General features: G+C 44.9%; 3 protein-coding genes across 4 annotated transcripts in view; 1 reads left to right on the top strand and 2 right to left on the bottom strand.

Moving 5' to 3' along the window:
* LOC309562677 (uncharacterized protein) overlaps positions 1-17,720 on the top strand; it is a 420,285-nt gene that overhangs the window by 158,195 nt on the left and 244,370 nt on the right. The gene's annotated exons all lie outside the window — the stretch shown is intronic.
* Positions 1-17,720, bottom strand: part of LOC309564435 (uncharacterized protein) — a gene marked incomplete at its 5' end in the record, with an annotated part of 253,943 nt that overhangs the window by 62,481 nt on the left and 173,742 nt on the right. Inside the window, 3 exon segments of the mRNA XM_082269065.1 lie at positions 2,869-3,695; positions 10,854-10,933; positions 11,020-11,671. Of these exon segments, the coding sequence (XP_082125191.1) occupies positions 2,869-3,695; positions 10,854-10,933; positions 11,020-11,671 (1,559 nt within the window).
* LOC309563916 (uncharacterized protein) overlaps positions 1-17,720 on the bottom strand; it is a gene marked incomplete at its 3' end in the record, with an annotated part of 182,514 nt that overhangs the window by 59,302 nt on the left and 105,492 nt on the right. The gene's annotated exons all lie outside the window — the stretch shown is intronic.

The raw sequence follows: 17,720 nt of genomic DNA, 5'->3' as shown, positions 1-17,720 counted from the left end.
GTGGATGGATTGGCAGAGAGGGGTGGAGGACACTGAATGGAGGGCAGTGGAGGGATTGGCAGAGAGGGGTGGAGGACACTGAATGGAGGTCAGTGGATGGATTGGCAGAGAGGGGTGGAGGACACTGAATGGAGGGCAGTGGAGGGATTGGCAGAGAGGGGTGGAGGACACTGAATGGAGGCCAGTGAAAAAATGGGAGAGAGGGGTGGAGGACACTTAATGGAGGGAAGTGGCGGGATTGGCAGAGAGGGATGGAGGACACTAAATGGAGGCCAGTGGAGGGCTTGGCAGAGAGGAGTGGATGACACTGAATGGAGGTCAGTGGATGGATTGGCAGAGAGGGGTGAAGGACACTGAATGGAGGGAAGTGGCGGGATTGGCAGAGAGGGGTGGAGAACACTGAATGGAAGCCAGTGGATGGATTGGCAGAGAGAGGGGGGGAGGGGCAGTGAGCTTCAGGGGTGTGCCGCACTTAGCCGCAAGGAGAGTCCTCTCAGCACCTTGGCCTCGGATCACATACAGTGCATTGCGAAAGTATTCGGCCCCCTTGAACTTTGCGACCTTTTGCCACATTTCAGGCTTCAAACATAAAGATATAAAACTGTAATTTTTTGTGAAGAATCAACAACAAGTGGGACACAATCATGAAGTGGAACGAAATTTATTGGATATTTAAAACTTTGTTAACAAATGAAAAACTGAAAAATTGGGCATGCAAAATTATTCAGCCCCTTTACTTTCAATGCAGCAAACTCTCTCCAGAAGTTCAGTGAGGATCTCTGAATGATCCAATGTTGACCTAAATGACTAATGATGATAAATAGAATCCACCTGTGTGTAATCAAGTCTCCGTATAAATGCACCTGCACTGTGATAGTCTCAGAGGTCCGTTTAAAGCGCAGAGAGCATCATGAAGAACAAGGAACACACCAGGCAGGTCCGAGATACTGTTGTGGAGAAGTTTAAAGCTGGATTTGGATACAAAAAGATTTCCCAAGCTTTAAACATCCCAAGGAGCTCTGTGCAAGCGATAATATTGAAATGGAAGGAGTATCAGACCACTGCAAATCTACGAAGACCTGGCCGTCCCTCTAAACTTTCAGCTCATACAAGGAGAAGACTGATCAGAGATGCAGCCAAGAGGCCCATGATCACTCTGGATGAACTGCAGAGATCTACAGCTGAGGTGGGAGACTCTGTCCATAGGACAACAATCAGTCGTATACTGCACAAATCTGGCCTTTATGGAAGAGTGGCAAGAAGAAAGCCATTTCTTAAAGATATCCATAAAAAGTGTCGCTAAAGTTTGCCACAAGCCACCTGGGAGACACCAAACATGTGGAAGAAGGAGCTCTGGTCAGATGAAACCAAAATCAAACTTTTTGGCAACAATGCAAAATGTTATGTTTGGCGTAAAAGCAACACAGCTCATCACCCTGAACACACCATCCCCACTGTCAAACATGGTGGTGGCAGCATCATGGTTTGGGCTGCTTTTCTTCAGCAGGGACAGGGAAGATGGTTAAAATTGATGGGAAGATGGATGGAGCCAAATACAGGACCATTCTGGAAGAAAACCTGATGGAGTCTGCAAAAGACCTGAGACTGGGACGGAGATTTGTCTTCCAACAAGACAATGATCCAAAACATAAAGCAAAATCTACAATGGAATGGTTCACAAATAAACATATCCAGGTGTTAGAATGGCCAAGTCAAAGTCCAGACCTGAATCCAATCGAGAATCTGTGGAAAGAACTGAAAACTGCTGTTCACAAACGCTCTCCATCCAACCTCACTGAGCTCGAGCTGTTTTGCAAGGAGGAATGGGCAAAAATTTCAGTCTCTCGATGTGCAAAACTGATAGAGACATACCCCAAGCGACTTACAGCTGTAATCGCAGCAAAGGGTGGCGCTACAAAGTATTAACTTAAGGGGGCTGAATAATTTTGCACGCCCAATTTTTCGGTTTTTTATTTGTTAAAAAAGTTTGAAATATCCAATAAATTTCGTTCCACTTCATGATTGTGTCCCACTTGTTGTTGATTCTTCACAAAAAATTACAGTTTTATATCTTTATGTTTGAAGCCTGAAATGTGGCAAAAGGTCGAAAAGTTCAAGGGGGCCGAATACTGTTGCAAGGCACTGTACGTAACATCTACATTTTCATCGCCATGCCTACTATATGTTTATATTATTTGTATCTAAACCTTTACGTGTTCTTCAATAAAATCAGATGGAACAAAAAAAACAAAGAAGACTCAGAACAAATTATTATTAATGTGCGGAGCATTCATGTTTATTTTACAAGATTAGAAAAACTGATTAACACACAATGAAAGATACGCATGGACCGTACCACCTTCTGCAGTACAGTGAAAATATTATAATGACGTGAAAGAGCCACAAGCTATCTATAAAAGGATGACTGGTGAAGGGCCAATCCTGATGGCATTCTGTAGGGTAATGCATTTTTACAGTTATCCTTTCTGTAGAAGATATTAGACCGGGCTCCGGTCCCTTCATGTTCTTCCGCAGTTATTGTCCCTTCATGTTCTTGCCAAGCTATTGTCCCTTCATGTTCTTCCCCAGTCATTGTCCCTTCGTGTTCTTGCCCAGTTATTGTCCCTTCATGTTCTTGCCTATGTATTGCCTCTATTGGTTGGTTGTTGCCCATGTAGTGATACGGCTGTCTTTGTATAGTCATGATTGCCCATTTTTGTTCCTCCGTGTATTGCCATACCTGGCCATGGTTAGACCCATCTATGTGAGTGTGGGACCAACTCAGCCTTGTTTGTTTGGAGGACCATATATATCTCTGTAGACCTTTTTCTATCAAACCCCACCCCTGAAAGATCCGTGTGATCGTCTCTGGTGTTTAGTAAGTTCTTCCTTCTGAGCGAAACATTTCCCACACTCTGAACATGAATGAGGACGCTCACCGGTATGAACGGCCTGGTGTCTAAGAAGGCTCTTTTTCGCAGTGACGCATTTCCCGCACTCTGAACAGGAAAAGGAACTCTCACCTGTGTGAATTCTTAGGTGTCTAACAAGTGTTCTTTTGGCAGCAAAACATTTCCCGCACTCTGTACATGAAAAGGGACGCTCACCTGTGTGACTTTTCTGGTGTCGAAGAAGTGTGCTTTTATCTATGAAAGATTTCCCACACTCTGAACATGAATGAGGACGCTCACCGGTATGTGCTGCTTGGTGTCCACGAAGGCCCCTTTTCGAAGTGAAACATTTCCCGCACTCTGAACATGAAAAGGGACGCTCACCTGTGTGAATTTTCAGGTGTCCAAGTAGTTTTCCTTTATCAATGAAACATTTCCCACACTCTGAACATGAAAAAGGACGTTCACCTGTGTGAATTCTCTGGTGTGTACGAAGATCTCCCATTGTCCTGAAACACTTCCCACACTCTGAACATGAAGAAGGACGCTCACCTGTGTGAATTCTCTGGTGTGTACGAAGATCTCCCATTGTCCTGAAACACTTCCCACACTCTGAACATGAAGAAGGACGCTCTCCCGTGTGAATTCTCCGGTGTGTACGAAGAACTCCCATTGTCCTGAAACACTTCCCACACTCTGAACATGAAAAAGGACGCTCTCCCGTGTGAATTATTAGGTGTTTAACAAGTGTTCCTTTGGCAGCGAAACATTTCCCGCACTCTGAACATGAATGAGGACGCTCACCCAAGGGACGTTTCCCCATGTGACCCCTGTCACACGAAGAAGACTCCTTGGATGGATGTGATGATTGATCCGCACTGTGAGATCTTAGATGGACATCTGAGGTCATAGTATGGGATTTATGAGAAGATTCCTCAGGATTAGAAGGATCCATTGATCTTAGATGGACATCTGAGGTCATAGTATGGGATTTATCAGGAGATTCCTCAGGATTAGAAGGATCCATTGATCTTAGATGGACATCTGAAGTCATAGTATGGGATTTATCAGGAGATTCCTCAGGATTAGAAGGATCCATTGACCCCTCCAGATGGTAAGGTCGGTGATCTGTGGTTGGAGTAATGGGATCTTCTCCTGGAGAACATTGTGTGATGTCATCATCGTCTGTCTTGAAATCTGGAGGTGAAATAGAATCTCCCTCCGAGGGATTCAGAAGAAAGCGTCCATCTGTAAGAAAACAATTATTACTCGCTTGAAGACCACACTTTTTCTTGTAGACCTAAGTATAGATTTGGGGGGGCGAGGGGATTCTCCTTAACTAGAAGACCTAAATTGCCGGGATGGCGTACATTGACGTCCTCCCTGCGGAGCGGCCCGGATCGCTCTGTGATTGGTGGGTCCATAAGACTCGGCTGATCACAGATTGGAGTAAGGAGGCGATCCCGCCCCCTTACCACGTGATCAGCTGTCAGCCAATGACAGCTGATCATGTAAAGTAAACAGCAGCCGGCGATCAGCTATTGTTTTTTCCTCCTCACACTGTCAGTGCGAGAAAGAAGAACAACAACGATCGCCGGCTGCTGTCAGAAGGACATGGGTCCCAAAGAGGTAAGGATTCTGTGCCCCCAGTGCCACCTACCAGTGCCCACCAAGGACACTCACCAGTGCCCCCAGTGTGACCTACCAGTGCCCACCAATGACACTCACCAGAGCCCACCAGCGCCACCTACCAGTGCTCACCAGTGACACTCACCAGAGCCCACCAGTGCCACCTACCAGTGGTCACCAGTGACACTCATCAGTGCCCACCAGCGCCACCTACCAGTGCTCACCAGTGACACTCATCAGTGCCCACCAGCGCCACCTACCAGTGCCCACCAGTGCAATCTGCCAGTGCCCACCAGTGCCACCTACCAGTGCCACCTACCAGTGCTCACCAGTGCCACCCATCAATACCCATGAGTGCCGCCTATTAGTGTTCTTCAGCACCACTTCCCAATGCCCTTCAGTGCCACCCATCAATGCCACCTATCAGTGCTGCCTTATCAGTGTTGCCTATCAATGCCCACCAGTGCAGCCTATCTCTGCCCACCAGTGCAGGCTATCAGTGCCTACCAGTGCAGCCTCATCAGCGCACATCAATGAAGGAGAAAAATTATCTGTTTGCAAAATTTTATAACAAACTATAAAAACTGTTTTGGTTTTTTTTTTTTTTCAAAATTTGAGGATTTTTTTGTTGGTTAAGGAAAACATAAAACCCTCAGCTGTGATTAAATACCACCAAAAGAAAGCTCTATTTGTTTGAAAAAAATGATAAAAATTTCATTTGGGTACAGCGTTGCACGACTGCGCAATTGTCATTCAAAGTGTGACAGCGCTGAAAGCTGAAAATTGGGCTGGGCAGGAAGGGGGGTTTAAGTGCCCAGCAGGCAAGCGGTTAAAATCCATACCAGACCCAAAGGGCCTGATATGGATTGGGAGGAGACCTCCATGCCGTTTTTTTTTCCCTTATTGCCAGCAAATTCTACAATGTTTTGTTTTTCATTCAGCTGTCAGTGGGGAAGCCCGCTGACAGCTGATGACTCATCTGTTGTTAAGGCTTCCCGGCCCGTTCCTTAACAACATATTCACTGTGCGCTTGGCGGGGAAACATCCCGCTGAGCGCACTGAAAGCTCGGGTGAATACCCGAACGGGTGATGTTCGGGGCTGAACTCATGCTTGGCCCGAACCGATCGCCCAACCCTGCTAGAGATGAAGAAGTTGGGAATTTGCCTCGACCTAACAATGTAACTACATATTCTATACTCATACAATTATATAAAAATGTGAACAGTTTCCCTGTTTATTACTTACTTGTGTCCATATGTAGAGAAGATTCCTCCTGTTTACTTTCCATAATCATCTCCCCCTCCTCCATAGACTGCTGATCTCCACTGACCAACCTCTCTTCTTCTTCCTTTTTAACCTCAACTTTGATGTCTTTCAGCTCCTCCCCCTAAACCCCAAGATAATAGGAAAGGAATAAGAAATTGCATAGAAGAATGTCCTCTCGTAGAACTATTTTCAAGTTCATTTTCCCCAGTCCCATCTACCTGATCATTCTCTTTATAGGTGAGATCTTCCTGGGTGGAATCCCGAGAATACAGAGGACCTTTCTCCTCCATAGACTGCCGATCTCCACTCACCAATCTCTCTTCTTCTTCTTCTTTAACCTCAACTTTGATGGCTTTCCGTTCTTCACCCTGAACCCCAAAGATGACAGAATATACTTATTAAAAGGAAAAAAAAGATGTAGATGAATGTCCTGTCAGAGCTTGGAATGATTTTTTAGGTCTACATGCTGAGCTTCATCTTCCTGATGATGGTGGGGGATGGTGTGATCTTCCTGTGTGGAATCCCGGGAATACAGAGGACGGGGACATCTCTCTAATGGGCTTCTGTAGCTGGATGACTCCACCATGGTGTCCTGGTACTGCTTCCTGTGTCCTTTTTGAAACTCTGCCTCCTCCACTACATGATCCTCATCTTTTATCTCTTCTTTAATGTTGACCTGACTGGAATCTCGGGAATACAGAGGACGGGGACATTTCTCTGGTGGGTTCCCATTACTGGATCCATCTGTAGGAAACACACACACTGAATACATTGTTTCTATGTGTTTATCAGATGATGGGGGATCTAGGTGGATCCTCCGTACTGCTCTCTCCTTTACAATAAAGTCTCCTCTTACCCGAAGATGTGAGGGGCGGCTGATTCTCCATCATGACGTCCTTGGAGAGATCCTTGTGTCCTTCTAAATACTCCCACTCAGAGGCGTAACTAGAACCTTCAGGGCCCCGATGCAAGAAACCATGAAGGGCCCCCCAGACCCCTGGCCGGGGCCCTTCCCTTCAAGCCCGGGGCTCTTCCCACTAATCCTGGGGCTCTTTACTCTCATTGCATGGCCTTTTATTATGGTCCCGCATCAGGATCCTTTCACAAGTTCTGCAGTGGGCCCCCTTCCTGCAATCTTGGGGCCTCCCCACAGTGGTGAAATGCCAGGGCCCGGTCGCAAGTGTGACCTTTGAGATCCTAGAGGTTCACCCACTGTTTTGCTACCGGGCCCCCTGGAGCATGGGGCCCGGTAGCGATTGCAACCCCTGCAACCCCTGTAGTTACGCCCCTGCTCCCACTCCTCAAGTTAGATAAACGACTTGAAAAAAGATTGAAAATACTTTTTTGACCAATAGAAAATAATAAATGATTAGAAAACCTCCATATGCATAATCCTATACCCACAGCTGTCCAGAAGGTTTGCCTCAAGGGCCACCAACAGTCCCCTCAGCACTCCATCTCCCACCAGACTTCCTTGCCAGCATGACCCATCCATAATTAAGGGCTAGTTTAACCACCCTGCCAGGCCCATCACCCAGGAATTGACGAAGCTCCCCAGAGTATGCATAACGACCTCTCCTAGCCTCCGCCCTCCAGTTTCCAGAACGTTCTTCAACTTTCCAGAACCACCGGGAGGCACCAGGGACCTTTACAGAGGGTTTACTTTAGGTCAAGGCATCAGTTATCCTACCTTGACCTAAAGTAAACCCATGACCCAATTAAGATTTACAGGTTTAAGCATGAGACAAAACATACATTTCCCTGCACTCACTGACACTAGTAGAACACTACAGGGCGCTACACAAATACTTTTTAAAACAATCTACCGAGCTGCCCAGTACTAGTTCTTGAGGGAGTCCATTCTGTATTTCAACAGCTCTTATTGTGAAGAAACCTTTCCGTATGTGGAGGTTAAATCTCTTTTCCTCCAAACATAAAGAGTGCCCCCCTATTCCTTTTACCGAGGGTTACTGAGTGTAAATGTAAAATAAGATCCTATTACTTCCTCTACTGCCAGTCCCACCAATGTCTCCTCGCTACTTCCCGACTCACCTTTCACCCATGACTTCCTATATATGTACTCTTACATCACTTCCTGTCTGCACCTGACATCACTTCCTGTCTGCACGTGACATCACTTCCTGTCATTGTGTTCCACTGACAATAAGTGAGATCGCCACCTTGTGTGGAATATAAATACTGAAGTCTACGTTATGTTCCATCATTCCGTCCCTTGCCTCGTGTCGTGATCCATTCTTCTATCAGGTTACATCGATGATCACACACAGATTATACAGAAAAATAATTATATAAACATATTATTTTTTTACAATGTTTTCATTTGATAAGCAATATAGAGAGGACTCATTTATTTCATATACACTATATTGCCAAAAGTATTGGGACACCTGCCTTTACACGCACATATGAACTTTAATGACATCCCAGTCTTAGTCCGTAGGGTTCAATATTGAGTTGGCCCACCCTTTGCAGCTATAACAGCTTCAACTCTTCTGGGAAGGCCGTCCACAAGGTTTAGGAGTGTGTCTATGGGAATGTTTGACCATTCTTCCAAAAGCGCTTTTGTGAGGTCTTCTGGGAAGGCTGTCCACAAGGTTTAGGAGTCTGTCTATGGGAAGATTTGACCCGTGTTCCAGAAGCACATTTGTGAGGTCAGTCACTGATGTTGGACAAGAAGGCCTGGCTCGCAGTCTCTGCTCTAACTCATTCCAATTGAATTTGAAAACAAGAATAGAATAAATTAGAACAGAAAATAAAGGAAAAGAAAAAAATAGAATAACGAAAGAATAGAATAGATTAGAATATAATATACAATTGTAGTATTAGAGCCATGGATGGCTTTGTATGTTGCTGTTAGTATTTTGAATGTAATTTGTAGTCAGAGGCCACTGGAGGGATTGGCAGAGAGGGGTGGAGGACACTGAATGGAGGCCACTGGAGGGATTGGCAGAGAGGGATGGAGGACACTGAATGGAGGCCAGTGGAAGGATTGGCAGAGAGGGGTGGAGGACACTGAATGGAGGGCAGTGGAAGGATTGTGAGAGAGGGGTGGAAGACACTGAATGGAAGTCAGTGAAGGGATTGGCAAAGAGGGGAGGAGGACACTGAATGGAGGTCAGTGAAGGGATTGGCAAAGAGGGGTGGAGGACACTGAATGAAGACCAGTGGACGGATTGGCAGATTGGGGTGGAGGACACTGAATGGAGGGCAGAGGAGGGACTGACAGAGAGGGGTGGAGGACACTGAATGAAAGCCAGTGGAGGGATTGGCAAAGAGGGGTGGAGGACACTGAATGGAGACCAGTGGAGAGATTGGCAGAGAGGGGTGGAGGACACTGAATGGAGGCCAGTGAATGGATTGGCAGAGACGGGTGGAGGACACTGAGCGCAGGCCAGTGGAGAGATTGGCAGAGACGGGTGGAGGACACTGAGCGCAGGCCAGTGGAGAGATTGGCAGAGAGGGGCAGTGAAATTCAGGAGTGTTCCACATTTAGCCGCAAGGAGAGCCCTCTCAACACATTCGGATGACATACGTAACATCTACATTTTCATCTTCATGCCTACTATATGTTTATATTATTTGTATCTAAACCTTTACGTGTTCTTCAATAAAATCAGATGGAACAAAAAAAACAAAGAAGACTCAGAACAAATTATTATTAATGTGCGGAGCATTCATGTTTATTTTACAAGATTAGAAAAACTGATTAACACACAATGAAAGATATGCATGGACCATACCACCTTCTGCAGTACAGTGAAAATATTATAATGACGTGAAAGAGCCACAAGCTATCTATAAAAGGATGACTGGTGAAGGGACAATCCTGATGGCATTCTGTAGGGTAATGCATTTTTACAGTTATCCTTTCTGTAGAAGATAGTAGACCGGGCTCCGGTCCCTTCATGTTCTTCCCCAGTTATTGTCCCTTCATGTTCTTGCCCAGTTATTGTCCCTTCATGTTCTTGCCCAGTTATTGTCCCTTCCTGTACTTGCCCAGTCATTGTCCCTTCATGTTCTTGCCCAGTCATTGTCCCTTCATGTTCTTCCCCAGTTATTGTCCCTTCATGTTCTTGCCCAGTTATTGTCCCTTCCTGTACTTGCCCAGTCCTTGTCTCTTCATGTTCTTGCCCGGTCATTGTCCTTTCATGTTCTTGCCCAGTTATTGTCCCTTCATGTTCTTGCCCAGTTATTGTCCCTTCCTGTACTTGCCCAGTCCTTGTCTCTTCATGTTCTTGCCCGGTCATTGTCCCTTCATGTTCTTGCCCAGCCATTGTCCTTTCATGTTCTTTCCCAGTTATTGTCCCTTCATGTTCTTTCCCAGTTATTGTCCCTTCATGTTCCTACCCAATCATTGTCCCTTCATGTTCTTGCCCAGTCATTATCCCTTCGTGTACTTGCCCAGTTATTGTCACTTCATGTTCTTGCCCTGTCATTGTCCCTTCCTGTTCTTGCCCAATTCTTGTCCCTTATGTTCTTGCCCAGCCATTGTCCATTCATGTTCTTGCCCAGCCATTGTCCCTTCATGTTCTTGCCCAGTCATTGTCCCTTCATGTTCTTTCCCAGTCATTGTCCCTTCATGTTCTTGCCCAGTCATTGTCCCTTCACGTTCTTGCCCAGTTATTGTCCATTCACGTTCTTGCCAAGTCATTGTCCCTTTGTGTTCTTGCCCAACCATTTTCCCTTCGTGTTCTTGCCCATCCATTGTCCCTTCGTGTTCTTGCCCAGTTATTGTCCCTTCATTGGTTGGTTGTTGCCCATGTATTGGTACTGCTGTCTTTGTATAGTCACGATTTCCCATTTTTGTCTAATCACAGGGTCCCTTTCACAGTGAGACATTTCCCGCACTCTGAACATGAAAAAGAACGCTCGCTCGTGTCTATTCTCTGGTGTAAGAGAAGGCGATCAACCCTAGGAAAGCATTTCCCGCACTCTGAACATGCAAAAAGGACAGCTCACTGGTATGAAATGCTTGGTGTCTAAGAAGACTGCTTTTTGCAGTGAAATCTTTCCCGCTGTTCTGAACATGAAAAAGGGACGCTCACCTGTGTGAATTCTTTGGTGAGCAAGAAGTTTTCCTTTCTCAATGAAACACTTCCCGCACTCTGAACATGAAAAAAGGACGCTCACTCATGTGAATTCTCTGGTGTCTTAGAAGTTTTCCATCTATCAGTAAAACATTTCCCGCACTCTGTACTTGAATGAGGACACGCACCAGTGTGACTTACTTGGTGTATACGAAGTCCTCTTTTGTCAGTAAAACATTTCCCGCACACTAAACATGAAAAAGAACGCTCACTGGTGTGACGTCTCTGGTGTTTAATAAGTTCTTCCTTCTGAGCGAAACATTTCCCGCACTCTGAACATGAATGAGGACGGTCACCGGTATGAACTGCCTGGTGTCTAAGAAGGCTCTTTTTCGTAGTGACGCATTTCCCGCACTCTGAACATGAAAAGGGACGCTCGCCTGTGTGAATTCTCTGGTGTGTACGAAGAATTCCCATTCTCTTGAAACACTTCCCACACTCTGAACATGAAAAAGGACGCTCTCCCGTGTGAATTCTTAGGTGTCTAACAAGTGTTCCTTTATCAATGAAACACTTCCCGCACTCTGAACATGAAAAGGGTCGCTCACCTGTGTGAATTTTCTGGTGTTGAAGAAGTGTGCGTTTATCAATGAAACATTTCCCGCACTCTGAACATGAAAAAGGACGCTCTCCCGTGTGATATCGCTGGTGTAGAAGAAGGTGATCAACCCTAAGAAAGCATTTCCCGCACTCTGAACATGATAAAGGACGCTCACCGGTGTGACTTCTCTGGTGTTTAATAAGGTTTTGCTTCAGAGTGAAACATTTCCCGCACTCTGAACAAGAATGAGGACGCTCACCGGTATGCGCTGCCTGGTGTGTACGAAGGCTCCTTTTTGAAGTGAAACATTTTTCGCACTCTGAACATGAAAAGGTACGCTCACCCGTGTGAATTTTCTGATGTCCAAGAAGTTTTCCTTTATCAATGAAACATTTCCCACACTCTGAACATGAAAAAGGACGCTCACCTGTGTGAATTCTCTGGTGTGTACGAAGAACTCCCATTGTCTTGAAACATTTTCCACACACGGAACATGAAAAAGGACGCTCTCCCGTGTGAATTATTAGGTGTTTAACAAGTGTTCCTTTGGCAGCGAAACATTTCCCGCACTCTGAACATGAATGAGGACGCTCATTCAATGGACGTTTTCCCATGTGACCCCTGTCACATAAAGAAGACTCCTTGGATGGATGTGTTGATTGATCCGCACTGTGAGATCTTAGATGGACATCTGAGGTCATAGTATGAGATTTATCAGGAGATTCCTCAGGATTAGAAGGATCCATTGACCCCTCCAGATGGTAAGGTCGGTGATCTGTGGTTGGAGTAATGGGATCTTCTCCTGGAGAACATTGTGTGATGTCATCATCTTCTGCCTTGAAATCTGGAGGTGAAATAGAATCTCCCTCCGAGGGATTCAGAAGAAAGCGTCCATCTGTAAGAAAACAATTATTACTCGCTTGAAGACCACACTTTTTCTTGTAGACCTAAGGGTCTGGTATAGATTTGAGGGGGGGGGGGGGGGTATTTTGGCATGGGGTTCTCCTTATAATCCATACCAGACCCAAAGGGCCTGATATGGATTGGGAGGAGACCTCCATGCCGTTTTTGTTTTCTTATTGCCAGCAAATTCAGAAATGTTTTGTTTCTCATTCAGCTGTCAGTGGGGAAGCCCGCTGACAGCTGATGACTCATCTGTTGTTAAGGCTTCCCGGCCCGTTCCTTAACAACATATTCACTGTGCGCTTGGCGGGGAAGCATCTCGCTGAGCGCACTGAAAGCTCGGGTGAATACCCGAACGGGTGATGTTCGGGGCTGAACTCATGCTTGGCCCGAACCGATCGCCCAACCCTGCTAGAGATGAAGAAGTTGGGAAATTGTCTCAATCTAACAATGTAACTACATATTCTATACTCATACCATTAAATAAAAATGTGAACAGTTTCCCTGTTTATTACTTACTTGTGTCCATATGTAGAGAAGATTCCTCCTGTTTACTTTCCATAATCATCTCCGCCTCCTCCATAGACTGCTGATCTCCACTCACCAACCTCTCTTCTTCTTCCTTTTTAACCTCAACTTTGACGTCTTTCAGCTCCTCACCCTAAACCCCAAGATAATAGGAAAGGAATAAGAAATGACATAGAAGAATGTCCTCTCGTAGAATTATTTTCAAGTTCGTTTTCCCCAGTCCCATCTACCTGATCATTCTCTTTATAGGTGAGATCTTCCTGGGTGGAATCCCGAGAAAACAGAGGACCTCTCTCCTCCATAGACGGCCGATCTCCACTCACCAATCTCTCCTCTTCAACCTCAACTTTTATGTCTTTCAGCTCCTCCTCACCCTAAACCCCAAGATAATAGAAAAGGAACAAGAAATTACATAGAAGAATGTCCTCTCGTAGAACTATTTTCAAGTTATTTTTCCAGAGAATAGAGGACCTGTCTCCTCCATAGACTGCCGATCTCCACTCACCAATCTCTCTTCTTCTTCTTCCTCTTTAACTTCAACTTTGATGGCTTTCCGTTCTTCACCCTGAACCCCAAAGATGACAGAATATACTTATTAAAAGGAATAAAAAGATGTAGATGAATGTCCGGTCAGAGCTTGGAATGATTTTTTAGGTCTACATGCTCAGCTTCATCTACCTGATGATGGTGGGGGATGGTGTGATCTTCCTGTGTGGAATCCCGGTAATACAGAGGACGGGGACATCTCTCTAGTGGGCTTCTGTAGCTGGATGACTCCATCATGGTGTCCTGGTACTGCTTTCTGTGTCCTTCTCGAAACTCTGCTTCCTCCACTACATGATCCTCATCTTTTATCTCTTCTTTAATGTTGACCTGAGTGGAATCCCGGGAATACAGAGGACAGGGACATCTCTCTGGTGGGTTCTCATTACTGGATCCATCTGTAGGAAACACACACACTGACTGAATACATTGTTTCTATGTGTTTATCAGATGATGGGGGATCTAGGTGGACCCTCCGTACTGCTCTCTCCTTTACAATAAAGTCTCCTCTTACCCGGTGATGTGAGGGGCGGCTGATTCTCCATCATGACGTCCTTGGAGAGATCCTTGTGTTCTTCTGAAGGCTCCCACTCCTCAAGTTGGATAAACGACTTGAAAAAATATTGAAGAGACTTGTTTGACCAATAGAAAAAAATAAATGAATAGAAAACCTCCATATGCATAATCCTATACCCACAGTTGACTTAAAAGAAATTAAAAACCTCTATAAATTATGGTCCAAATTGAGCCAACTGGGAAGAAAAAATCCTTTCTTGTCTTCCAAAAACGTTTGGATATTCCCTGGATCAACTATCTCTGATGTGATTGCCTACAGAAACAATTGAGTACGGTCTGCCATACTTTTTTTATTTGCACTAACATACAATTTTTCAGGGCAAGCTTTCAAGGTGTTCTCTTCTTCAAGGTCCATAATACGGCAACAATCACCTCAAGCATGTTATCACCTATAAACCTAAAATGGTAATATCCTGGAAACGTTAAAAATAAATATAAAACCTATACATGTAACCCCCCCACCCACCAAGACCAGAAGGTTTGCCTCAAGGGCCACCAACAGTCCCCTCAGCACTCCATCTCCCACCAGACTTCCTTGCCAGCATGAGTCATCCATAATTAAGGGCTGGTTCAACCACCCTGCCAGGCCCATCACCCAGGAATTGACCAAGCTCCCCAGAGCATGCATAACGACCCCTCCTAGCCTCCGCCCTCCAGTTTCTAGAACGTTCTCCAACTTTCCAGAACCACCGGGAGGCACCAGAGACCTTTGCAGAGGGTTTACTTTAGGTCAAATCATCAGTTATCCTGCCTTGACCTAAAGTAAACCCATGACCAAATTAAGATTTACAGGTTTAAGCATGAGACAAAACATACATTTTCCTGCACTCACACTAGTAGAACACTACAGGGCGCTACACAAATACTTTTTAAAACAATCTACCGAGCTGCCCAATACTAGTTCTTGAGGGAGTCCATTCCGTATTTCAACAGCTCTTATTGTGAAGAAACCTTTCCGTATGTGGAGGTTAAATCTCTTTTCCTCCAGATGTAAAGAGTGCCCCCTATTCCTTTTACCGAGGGTTACTGGGTGTAAATGTAAAATAAGATCCTATTACCTCCTCTACTGCCAGTTCCACCGATGTCTCCTCGCTACTTCCCGACTCACCTTTCACCCAGGACTTCCTATATATGTACACTTACATCACTTCCTGTCTGCCATGACATCACTTCCTGTCTGCACGTGACATCACTTCCTGTCATAGCGTTCCACTGACAATAAGTGAGATTGCCACCTTGTGTGGAATATAAATACTGAAGTCTACGTTATGTTTCATCATTCCGTCCCTTGCCTCGTGATCCATTCTTCTATCAGGTTACATCGATGATCACACACATAGATTATACAGAAAAATAATTATATCAACATATTATTTTTTTACAATGTTTTCATTTGATAACCAATATACAGAGGACTCATTTATTTCATACACACTCTATTACCAAAAGTGTTGGGACGCCTGCGTTAACACGCATGTGAACTTTAATGGCATTCCAGTCTTAGTTCGTAGGGTTCAACATTGAGTTGGCCCACCCTTTTCAGCTATAAAAGCTTCAACTCTTCTGGGAAGGCTGTCCACAAGGTTTAGGAGTGTGTCTATGGGAATGTTTGACCTGTCTTCCAGAAGCGCATTTGTTAGGTCACCCAATGATGTTGGACAAGAAGGCCTGGCTCGCAGTATCCACTCTAACTCATTCCAATGGTATTTTACAATAGTAAACAAATACTGAAATAACAAAACAAAATGCGAACCAAAATTCAAACCAAAATTTAATCAAATTCAAAAACGAAATCGAATTTGAAAACAAGAATAGAATAAAATAGAACAGAAAGTGATGGAAAAGAAAAAATAGAATAACAAAAGAATAGAATAGATTAGAATAGAATATACAATTGTAGTATCAGAGCCATGGATGGCTTTGTATGTTGCTGTTAGTATTTTGAATGTAATTTGTAGTCAGAGGCCACTGAAGGGATTGGCAAAGAGGGGTGGAGGACACTGAATGGAGGCCAGTGGAGGGATGGCAGAGAGAGGTGGAGGACACTGACTGAAGGGCAGTGGAGGGATTGGCAGAGGGGGGGGGGGGGACAGTGAAATTCAGGGGTTTGCCACACTTAGCCGCAAGGAGAGCCCTCTCAACACCTTGGCCTCGGATGACATACATAACATCTACATTTTCATCTTCATGCCTACTATATGTTTATATTATTTGTATCTAAACCTTTACGTGTTCTTCAATAAAATCAGATTGAACAAAAAAAACAAAGAAGACTCAGAACAAATTATTATTAATGTGCGGAGCATTCATGTTTATTTTACAAGATTAGAAAAACTGATTAACACACAATGAAAGATATGCATGGACCATACCACCTTCTGCAGTACAGTGAAAATATTATAATGATGTGAAAGAGCCACAAGCTATCTATAAAAGGATGACTGGTGAAGGGCCAATCCTGATGGCATTCTGTAGGGTAATGCATTTTTACAGTTCTCCTTTCTGTAGAAGATAGTAGACCGGGCTCCGGTCCCTTCATGTCCTTGCCCAGTCATTGTCCCTTCATGTTCTTCCCCAGTCATTGTCCCTTCATGTTCTTGCCCAGTTATTGTCCCTTCATGTTCTTGCCCAGTGATTGTCCCTTCACGTTCTTCCCCAGTCATTGTCCCTTCATGTTCTTTCCCAGTCATTGTCCCTTCATGTTCTTGCCCAGTTATTGTCCCTTCATGTTCTTGCCCAGTTATTGTCCCTTCATGTATATTAAAAAAGAATAGCGCGCAAATGCAAAAGAAATTACTACCAAATCTGAAGAGAGTCCATAAATAAAAATGGGGGTTTGGTCCCACCATATGGCCATATCGTGCTCAAGCCATATGGTGGGACCAAACCCCCATTTTTATTTATGGACTCTCTTCAGATTTGGTAGTAATTTCTTTTGCATTTGCGCGCTATTCTTTTTTAATATACATGTCTTTTGGTTCATAGCTGCAGCAGCTTTGGAAATACATGGGTATGCTCCCCCAAAATTTTTTGCCTGTTTATTGTCCCTTCGTGTCCTTGCCCAGTTATTGTCCCTTCGTGTTCTTGCCCAGTTATTGTCCCTTCATGTTCTTGCTCAGTTATTGTCCCTTCATGTCCTTGCCCAGTGATTGTCCCTTCATGTTCTTGCCCAGTTATTGTCCCTTCATGTCCTTGCCCAGTCATTGTCCCTTCATGTTCTTGCCCAGTCATTGTCCCTTCATGTTCTTGCCCAGTTATTGTCCCTTCGTGTTCTTGCCCAGTTATTGTCCCTTCATGTTCTTGCCCAGTTATTGTCCCTTCATGTTCTTGCCCAGTCATTGTCCCTCCATGTGCTTGCCCAGTGATTGTCCCTTCATGTTCTTGCCCAGTCATTGTCCCTTCATGTCCTTGCCCAGTCATTGTCCCTTCATGTTCTTGCCCAGTCATTGTCCCTTCATGTTCTTGCCCAGTTATTGTCCCTTCGTGTTCTTGCCCAGTTATTGTCCCTTCATGTTCTTGCCCAGTTATTGTCCCTTCATGTTCTTGCCCAGTCATTGTCCCTCCATGTGCTTGCCCAGTGATTGTCCCTTCATGTTCTTGCCCAGTCATTGTCCCTTCGTGGGTTGGTTGTTTCCCGTGTATTGGTACGGCTGTCTTTGTATAGCCATGATCGCCCATTTTTCTTCCTCCGTGTATTGCCATACCTGGCCATGGTTAGACCCATCTATGTGAGT

The sequence above is a fragment of the Pelophylax lessonae genome (genome assembly GCF_965119305.1).
Source record: "Pelophylax lessonae genome assembly, chromosome: 9".
NCBI classification, from domain to species: Eukaryota; Metazoa; Chordata; class Amphibia; order Anura; family Ranidae; genus Pelophylax; species Pelophylax lessonae.
This window is presented reverse-complemented; position numbering and strand designations above follow the sequence as displayed.